Source organism: Temnothorax curvispinosus, unplaced genomic scaffold (genome assembly GCF_003070985.1).
Source record: "Temnothorax curvispinosus isolate PA1 unplaced genomic scaffold, ASM307098v1 QBEX01007404.1, whole genome shotgun sequence".
In the NCBI taxonomy this organism is placed as follows: Eukaryota; Metazoa; Arthropoda; class Insecta; order Hymenoptera; family Formicidae; genus Temnothorax; species Temnothorax curvispinosus.
In genome coordinates, this window is record NW_020217184.1 from 1 (window position 1) to 9969 (window position 9969).

The 9969-nt window shown below is 49.8% G+C and overlaps 2 protein-coding genes across 2 annotated transcripts; both read left to right on the plus strand.

The window, feature by feature from the left end:
- Positions 1–27: 27 nt before the first annotated feature.
- Positions 28–2393, plus strand: LOC112457000. The gene is made up of 4 exons (XM_025019843.1): positions 28–146; positions 596–1056; positions 1109–1397; positions 1481–2393. The coding sequence occupies exons 1-4, from the start codon at positions 28–30 to the stop codon at positions 2391–2393; spliced, it is 1782 nt and encodes a 593-aa protein (XP_024875611.1).
- A 6065-nt stretch (positions 2394–8458) lies between these two features.
- On the plus strand, positions 8459–9577 carry LOC112457001. Its single transcript, XM_025019844.1, has one exon. It carries the CDS (start codon positions 8459–8461, stop codon positions 9575–9577), a length of 1119 nt encoding a protein of 372 aa, XP_024875612.1.
- Positions 9578–9969: the final 392 nt, after the last annotated feature.

The window sequence follows — 9969 nt, forward strand, 5'->3', positions numbered from 1 at the left end:
CCGCCCCTCACCCCCCCTCATTGCCCCATGGTTAGAACAAACGTAGCTTACCTACTAGCGTTCAGCGTGGGATACTATCTGTACAGCCCGTACGATGAGATCGCACCCGCGTACAGATTTCGTCGCGGCGAGGGCTGCGTGTCGTGGTTCGTCAACGAGCTTAACGTTATCGCGCATCGCGCAAAAGAGATACTCATGACGAACGTGACCATGGCGGAGCCATCCAGCTCACGCTGGACGAGACTCGAAATTTTTTGAGCGCGACGAGATGTCACATATGCGAGAGGCCATTCGCAGGATCAACGCGTGCGCGATCACTGTCACTTGACCGGACGTTACTGAGGTCCCGCGCATCCGCGCTGCAATCTATTTTATATAAGAGACTCATACGTTATTCCTGTGTTCTTTCACAATTTGTCCGGTTACGATGCCCACTTTATTATCAAGGATATAGCTAATAGCTTCGAGGGGGTAGCATTGATTTATTACCACCCACCAAAGTGACGTACCTATCGTTCACGAAGAATATAAGGGAAGGCGTTAGCAGGGGAAACTCCGTGAAGTTGCGATTCGTGGATTTGTTTAAATTTCTCAGCACCAGTCTCGAGAAATTGGCGTCGTATCTCGATAAGAACAAGCTGAAAATTACGCGTTCGAAATTTTCGGAACTGAGCAAAAGCGATTTCAACCTGCTCACGCGTAAAGGCGTATTTCCGTACGAGTACGTCGACGGCTTCGATAAGCTGCTGGTGACGGAATTACCACCGCGCGAGGCTTTTTACAGTTCGTTGATCGGCGAGATCGCGACTGATAGCGATTACGAGCACGCGCGGAATGTCTGGCGTTGTTTTCGCGTGGAAAATCTTGGCGAGTACAGCGATTTGTATCTTAAAACGGATGTGCTTCTTCTGGCGGATATCTTCAAAAATTTTCGCGACGCCTGTATCGACGCTTATGGACTGGATCCCGCGCATTACTACACTCTACCGGGATATACGTGGGACGCGATGCTCAAGCACACGGGGGTGCGATTCGAATTGCTCACCGATATCGATGGTAATGTTCGTGGAACGCGGTATACGAAGTGATTTGAGTCAATGTCCAATAGGTACGCGCGAGCTAACAACAAATACATGCGATCGCACGACTCTTCACAACCGTCGACGTATCTCATGTACCTCGACGTGCAATCTGTACGGCTCGGCGATGTGCAAACCGTTGCCGTACGCGGAGTTTCAATGGGTCAACAATGCTGAGAGTCTCGACATAATGTCCGTGACATTGGACTCCGCTATCGGTTACATCTTGGAGATCGACCTTGCGTATTTGCATGAACTTCATGACGCTCACGCTGATCTTCCGTTCTGCCCGACGCGCGATAAGCTTCCCGGAAAACGGTGCGATAAACTCCTCGCTACTCTGTGCGATAAGTCGCGCTACGTGCTGCACTACCGTAATCTACAGCAATGCTTTGATTTAGATTGCGCGTCACGAAGATTCATTACGCGCTTCGATTCGCACAATCTCCGTGGCTTTGCGGATACATAGAGCTCAATACGGGATTCAGAATTCGCGCTAGCAACAATTTCGAGAAAGAAATGTACAAACTAATGAACAATGCGGTATTCGGCAAGACCATGGAAAACGTACGAGATCACGTTGACGTGCGTCTCGTGACGCGTTGGGACGGGAGATACGGCGCGGAGGCGATAATCGCGAAACCGAATTTTCACAGTCAAAGGTTATTCGCGGAGGATCTGATCGCCGTTGAGTTGCGCAAGCTCGAGGTGAGGTTGAACAAACCCATTTACGTTGGTATGTGCATTCTCGAGATATCCAAGACGTGCGTCTACGATTTTCATTACAATTACATGGTGCCGCTGCATCGCGAAAGGTGTAAAATAATATACACGGACACCGACAATCTCATATATTTTCTCGAGTGCGACGACGCGTACGAGGATATGAAACGTGACATCGCGAGATTCGACACAAGCGGCTACCCCGAGAACAACGCGTACCGCATGCCGCGCGTTAATAGCAAGATACCCGGATTGATGAAGGATGAGAATGACGGCGCGGTCATGACAGAATTCGTTGGACTGAGGGCGAAGATGTACGTCTGGAGGGTCGAGGGAAAGAGCGACACAAAGAAAATAAAGGGCGTCAAGAGAAACGTGGTTGCGAGAACGATAACGTTCGACGATTACATGCGTTGCTTGAGAGACGCGATAGAGCTGTCTAGGCGACAGTCGTGTATTCGTTCGACGTTACACGAAGTACACACCGTGTCCGAGTCGAAGCTCGCTCTCAGCCCGTACGACGACAAGCGATACGTCATTTCTGGCTCGTACGACTTTCTACCGTGGGGGCATTACAAGATACCGCCATGAAGAGGAACTTTTTTTTCTTATCAACGTTATTTTTTAGCAATAAAGTTTACAATGCGTTTTATGGGCTATTATCAAGAAATACATATATATATATATTTTAAACTTACATTAAAGCAAACAAAAAATACATTAATTTTTTTGTTAACTACAACACAGCTGTTTTATTTATCCACGAGTTATGCGAACTGTTCATTCCTAGCTACTTCACGTATACGTCGTCGCCTCGCCTGCGCAACACTTTCTCCACGAGATAAACATCGGGGTTGAAAACTCGCAGTAACTCGTGTTCGTAAAATCCTCCGGCTATCGGTTCCCCGCGGTAGTCTTTCAACAGATACGTCACAGGATTGGTTCGTTGTATCTTAGCGACACAGAAGATCTCGGTAGTCCAGTTGGGAGTATAGCCCTTTTCGAACAGCGACTTGAATTTACTCACGCGCACCGGATCGTTCATCTGAAATCTACCCGGAGCGGCTATCTTCGCGCGACTGTACACCGTGGACAGGAGTTTCTTGGCGACAGCGGGCGTCACCCTCGTCGGCTGCATTCCGATAGTTCTATGCTTGCGGTGGTTGTAATTCGACAGCAAACGCGGCAACGCGTCGACCCACGCGTACGATCCGTTGAGCGTGAAGAGTTTCCATATGTCGTTCTTCAGCGTGCGATTGAATCTTTCCACCACCAACGCCTTCATCACCGAGTACGTCGAGTAGTGATTTATGTCGTGTTTTTTTATAATTCCTTGCACATTAGCGTTGTAGAACTCCTTTCTCTTGTCCGTTTGCAGATTCCTCGGATATCGCGCGTCCTCGCGAAATATCCTTGACAGGGCCGCGGCTACCTCGCTTCCGCTTTTGCTCTTGAGCGGTAACGCCCACGCGTACTTGCTCAACACATCGATAACCGTTAGTATGTAGTAGTAACCCTTGTTGTGTCGCGCGTAGGGACGCATCTCGACCACGTCGGCCTGCCACAGATCGTCGTAACCGCGCACCACGACGCGACGTCGTGGGAAGTTTCTCCGCGCCGATGCGTGCAGCTCCTCCACGAGTCTCCGCTTCTCGGCACTCATCGTTGCGCGCGTGTATTCTTCTCTCAACTGCGCGAAAAAAGAGACGGCTCATCTACCTCCTTATTGACCTTTCCCCCTGTTACCGCGAATGTTCGTTTTCATTGTCGCTATCTCTCTCTCGAACGATTCCTTCGTCACCATCGTTGTTTCAATCTCGTGGAATTTGGCTAGAAAATCGTTCATCGCGAATCTCAGTCCGTTCATAATGCTGTTTATCTGATTTACGTCGTTTCTCAAAGAATTCGTCTCGCCCGTCGTTTCTTCGATGGCCTTCTGCGCGCCGAGTATCTACTTCGTCTGCGTGGATTTAGAGTTTTCCAAGTTCTGTATCTGGTTTTCAATCTCCTCGAACTTGGCCAGCAACTCGTTCATCGTGATTCTGAGTCCGCTCATGACGTTGTTTTCAGTCTCCTTGAATTCGCTCAACGTGGTTCTGAGTCCGTTCACGTCGCCGTTTATCCTATCTACCTCGCTTTTCACCGTCGACAACGATTTATCGATCTCCTTTCCCGATTCTTGAAGCGCGCGTTCGACATAACTTTTGTTCGTTGCGTCGCTGTCGATCTCCGGCGCGGCTAGACGTCGTAGCTTGCGCTCCCTCGCGTCGTAGAAGTCCTCGTTCAAGCAGAGCGCGCTGTCTCGCACGTAGTTCCGCAGGAAATCAATCGAGAATCGCAATCTTTCCGTCGCGAATCCACCGCCGTCGCCGTGTTTCCTCAGAGACATTCCAAATTTGTTCACCGACATTGCGCCGATCTCTCGTCGAGAAACGCACTGCCGTCGCGGTCGACGCGACAGTTCAATTTATAATCAATTCGATCTCGCGAAGCTCCTCGATTATCGACTGAATTTCGTTACCGTGCGCGTCGTTGCCCGCTCGACGAGAGGCCTCGAGTAATCGCAGACGATCCACCAATTCTTTAGGGTCGTCCCAATAAACGTAATCCATTGTATTGTCGTTCAATTTCATAATCGATGGTAATCTGGTCACGCCAGCGCCCTTTCTATTACTGCCGATTCTATCGCGCGATACCAACGGAGCGATGATGTTCTTGTATTTTGGTCCCTTGTTGCCCATGATGGGGTTAAGAGCACTATAACCGCGTCTGTAAGCATTTGTCGCTAACAGTATATTTCTGTACTTTTGCATGTCGTCCTCGGTGTAAATTGTACCATCGGGATGTCTCTTGAAGATTAATTCGTACAAGCCGGGCGTGCCCGTGTATCTCACTCCGTCCACGATCACGGAATCGTCCGTGTCCACCTCGAACCGTTTGTCACTGAGTATCGTGCCGTCATTCCCGACGTACACACCGTAAACAATATCAATTTCATTTTGTGGGTCCCCGTTTAGAAGAGCGCCTACGTATCATTGTCCCAACGGACCCAATTGACTGTGCATTTTCTCGTGACCCTGCGGCGTTTGTAGAACGTCCCTTACGGGTGTTTCGGAGGAAAGCAACGACGACGCGAAAACCTCCACCTCCTCCCCCATCCGCTCGTGCAGCGATAATTTTCGCGGTTTCAGAGGCGTGGAGTGGATCGGGAGCATCTCTGACTCGGCGCTTGTTTGTTTTTTCCTTTTCTTAGGTCTCGATATTATTTTTCGCGTGACTTTTCCTTTGTCGTCGTCGTCGTCGTCGTCTTTGCTATGCTCGCGTTTCTTTTTAATAACGAAACCTTTCGTCGTCGCCGCCGCCGCATTGTCGTTCTTGGATTCGCCTCTTTCGACGTGTTCGACGATTTGTTTCAACGGGTCAACGATCGGTTTGAATTGTCTCTCGAGAGCCATCTCGTTTTTCATACTGCCGGTTTTCAACGCTTTGTATTTTCTGCGTATCGACGCGCGCGTTTTAGCGATCTGCCGCGCGGTCTTCTCTCGTTCAACGGTGTCTTTCGCGTCGCTCATCGCTCTCGGAACGTTCGACAGCTACTGATCGCTCTACAGTACAAAGTCGTTGAATCCTCGTCTGTATCAGCCGTTTTGTAGCGCGCTGTCCTTGTCTATCACCACGAACCCGTACCTGCGTCGCCACCACTCGCGACACAACGCGTAAAAATCTTCATACGACATATCGGGGTTCACGTGATCGTCGTACACCTGTTTCAGATTAGTTCCATCTTGTCTAAACAGGATCAACAGATTCGCGTTGTCGCGTATTAAATGCTTCGGTATCTTAGCGTACGTTTGACAGAGATAGAAACAATCGATATTCGAATGTCGACCCATGGCGAAGTACTCCTTGATTGCGTCCTGTTTGTCACAGGCCACGTCGTCGAACACGAATATCGAACCGGGGAGCGCCTCGCTCGGCGGCACGACGTCGCGATTATTGGAGAACGCGCGATAACCGATCTCGTCCATCGATTCGAGCAGACTCTCGAGGTAGCGATACTTCGGCTGATGCAGGGATTTCGAGTACACGTATACGTTCTCGAAACGCAGACCGTGCGGACTTTCTAGTAGACTTATCAACGCGTTCGTTTTACCGCAGTTGGAAGGGCCGCAGATGACGCAACGTATCACGATCGGTAAAAGAGGGCCGTGTCGACGCATTTCTCTCGACGTTAAACCCGACGTGAGTCGCGTCTTGCAATCGAGATTCGACACTCCTATCGCCGACGGTTGTCTCACGAATCGCATTGTTACGCGCGTGCGCGCACACTTGCCCTATTTATACGTACGTTCGATCGATATACGCCCTCAGTTACCGCGATGTTTCTCGTCCTGGCGGATAAACGCGATATTCTTGGTCTGTCCGCCGAGCAACTGAAATTCGTGCCGAAGATTTTTCTGCTGCGCAACTTTTCTGAGTACGTCGATCGACTGTGGAACAAATTTCCCGTTCATCTGAGGACGGATTCTGACGTACGGGACTGTCGTCCGTTAAGAACATTACAATCGTCCGTGGCAGAGAACGCACATAAACGGTCCATCATCGCTCATAAGGGATTGCGGTGCATGTCGCGCGCAGCGGCGCGAAGCACTGGCAGCGGCCTCCTTAACAGAGCGATAAACGCGCTACCCGTTGAATTACACATACCCGGCTATCAATTCTGCGGGCCGGGTACTCGTCTCGCCAAGGAACTAGCGCGCGGTGATCGAGGTATCAATCCGTTGGACGAGGCGTGTCGCAAGCACGATATTGCTTACTCTCGAAGCGACGATCTCGCCGATCGAGCGCTAGCCAAAAAGGCGCGCGAGCGAATCACAGCGAGCGGCACAACTCTTGGCGAGAGAGCTGCCGCAACCGCCGTATGGGCTGCTATGAAAACAAAAACGAAATGGGGCATGGGCATGAGAAACAGGAAGAGGGGAGCGGTAACGAGGAAGAAAATTCTCCCGTTGGCAAAACGCGGTGGTCTCCTACCCTTTCTACCAATATTGGGAGCGCTTGGATCCTTGATCGGTGGAGCGGCTGGCGTGGCCAAGGTGGTGAACGACAACAAGGCCGTCAGCTCGAGGAACTGCAACGTCACAATCGCGCGTTGGAGGGTCGCGGACTGTATCTCGCGCTGTACAAACGCGGTAGTGGCGTGACGAGCAGAAGACGAACGAGAACGGTTAAAAAAAAATCGCCGAAAAAGACACTGACGACGCTCGATTTGCCGACGTTCGGCCTCACGACAAACGAGCAATTGAATCGGTCCGCGCGCCTTTCGCGCATACTTTTCTTTAGGGGCGTGTTTATGCGCGACGCGTTGCCGACGAAAGTGCGTCGCGACGAGAGCGGAATCGTGAATCTCGACGACGCGGAGGGCCCAGGTACGCACTGGGTCGCCTATGCGAAGAGGGGCGACAACGCGATCTACTTTGACAGTTTTGGAAATCTTCGTCCCCCGAGGGAACTCGAACGATATCTCGGGAGTGACGTAAATATTGTGTGCAACCGTCGTTCGTATCAGACGTTCGATCAGAGCATCTGCGGTCAATTGTGTCTGTGGTTCCTCCGAAACGTCGACTGGAAACGTCTCTGACGATGAGAGAGGGAGAAACAATCTCACTATGTCGTTGACTCTCGCTATCCGGAAGAAGCAGCGTCCTTTCAGCCAGCTACTTTCCCGCTCTGGATCTGAGCGGCGGCGAATACGAGATAGGCCTCGCGAATTTCGAGACGTACAACATGATACTGAACATTGATTCCACGAACAATAGATTTTACTTTGACATCAACGACGTGATCGCTATTCCCGAAGGATCGTACAAACTGGACGCTATAGATAGATACCTGAGAACAGCTATCCTCCGCAAGAAAAGTACGAAGAAGAAAGACGATTACATATACGTGGACGATAACGATGACGACTGCGAAAAAAGCGAACGCTCGATTATTTTGCGCGCTAACGAGAACACCATGAGAAGCGAGATCAAGTGTGCTTATAGAGTTAACTTCACCAAATCGAACAACGTTGGCTCTTTGTTAGGTTTCTCGACACGTCGCGTACTCGAGCCGAATAAGTGGCACGCGTCCGACGAACCGGTAAATATTATGCGCGTGAATATCATTCGCGTGGAATGCAACGTCACCGCGGGAGCCGCAACAACTATAGCAACAACAAGCCGGCACACACGATACACAAATTTGCGCCAAACGTTCCACCGGGATATAAGCTGTCGGAGACTTCGACGCAGATCATTTACCTTCCGGTCATCGCGCGGAGTGTCACCGATATAACGTTACGCGTCGTGGATCAGATCGGACAATTGATCGACTTCCGCGGGGAGGAGATAACGGTTCGACTACACGTGCGTCGCAGAAAATAAAATACAAAATCGGGGGCGAATATGTGCGTGCGCGAAAGATGCTCGTTTTGAACGAGTCGTTCGCAAGAGCCACATCCGTCATTGCACCGCGAACGTTATCGTTCGGCGCTCCGACAAAAGGAACGCGCAGACCGATTGTGAGAGAGAAAAAGAAGAAGAAGAAAAACGGACTAAGCGCTGCGAACGTCGCTTTTCTACGATCTCTGGGATTCGTCGTGAGGAACGATCATGACTGACATTTTAAGTATCGGAGGTGAGCCGATCTTCGACGATCGCATCGTCAAGATCGAGACTCACACTTATAATCCATATGCCAATACCACGTTCGGGCACAGCAATGAAATACGAATTCCGATACAACAGCAGGATCTGTACACTCTACCCTGCGAAAGTTTTCTGTACATCGAGGGGGTACTCTCCGACGACGTTCCGGAAAAGGATTCGGATACGACGATGGACAACAATTGCGTGGCGTTCATGTTCGATGAGATTCGATACGAACTCAACGGCGTGGAGATCGATAGGAACAGAAACGTTGGAATAACCAGTTCGATCAAGAATTTCGTGTCGCTGACCACCGAGAGAAACAGGAAGCTGCAAAACGCTGGATGGATTGTGATCAATGAAAACGTGGGACCTCGTTCGAGAACTAAAATCGGCGATTTCAATTTCTGCGTACTCCTTAACGTTCTGCTAGGTTTTTGCGAGGATTACAAACACGTGATAAACGCGCGACACGAACTCATTCTGATACGTTCCCGAACCGACGCTAATTGCATCGTCACGAAACCGGAACGTCAAAAGAATCCTACAATTACTCTGTTGAAAGTGCAATGGCGAATGCCGCACGTGGTGCTGAACGACGATAAATTGTCACTTTTACGAACGTTGGAGAGCGGACGATACTTGAGTATGGGCTTCCGCTCGTGGGGTCTGTACGAGTACCCTTTGCTGCAAACCACGAACAGGCATTCGTGGGCCGTGAAAGCAGCGACGCAGCTTGAGAAACCGCGATACGTCATTTTCGCGCTACAAACCGGGAGGTCCAACAACTTATTGAAACACGCCTCCGAGTTCAATGACGGTAATCTCACCAATGTGAAACTGTACCTTAATTCAGATTTTTATCCCTACGACGATATGAACTTAGATTTTGAGAAGCGTAGAACGGCCATACTGTACGAGATGTACGCAAAATTTCGAAAGTCGTATTACGGATGCGAGCGAGAGAACGCGCTCCTAACGATGGAAGAATTTGACAAATGGGGCCCGTTCGTGGTCATCGACTGTTCTCGTCAGAACAAATCCGTCAAAAGCGCCACCGTAGACGTTCGATTGCAAACGTAATATAGATTCCAATACGACGGCCTGCTGTCTCATCATCCACGATCGCGTGATCAAGTACAATCCGCTGACTAACATAGTCCGTAAAATCGTGTAAAAGAGGGAGAACAACTGTTAAGTTTCTATAAATTTTAGTTTTCGTGTTTAAATAAGCGCGCATTTCTAGTGATTATATCCAATAAGATTTGTTTGGGCGCAGTGGCGCTCACAACCACACACGCACGTCTCGTAGTAGTATTTTTCGGTTGGTATTCTTTTTAGCGCGCGCCAAAAACTCCCGCCTATTACACTCGTCTTTTGGTAGCGTTCGTGAGAAAACATGCGAGCGTGACATTGTAATACTAATTCCAATTATATTAGATTAAAGTTGTGTTCTTTATCATTCGGCTAATTCC

Bases quoted from the DNA above. Each gene is read 5' to 3' on its own strand.
- LOC112457000 (XM_025019843.1), top strand. From the start codon at position 28: ATGGTTAGAACAAACGTAGCTTACCTACTAGCGTTCAGCGTGGGATAC. The intron at 147-595 runs GTTCGTCAACGA...TAAATTTCTCAG, and splicing joins GGCGAGGGCTGCGTGTCGTG to CACCAGTCTCGAGAAATTGG. The intron at 1,398-1,480 runs GTGCGATAAACT...GCTTTGATTTAG, and splicing joins GATAAGCTTCCCGGAAAACG to ATTGCGCGTCACGAAGATTC.
- LOC112457001 (XM_025019844.1), top strand. From the start codon at position 8,459: ATGACTGACATTTTAAGTATCGGAGGTGAGCCGATCTTCGACGATCGC.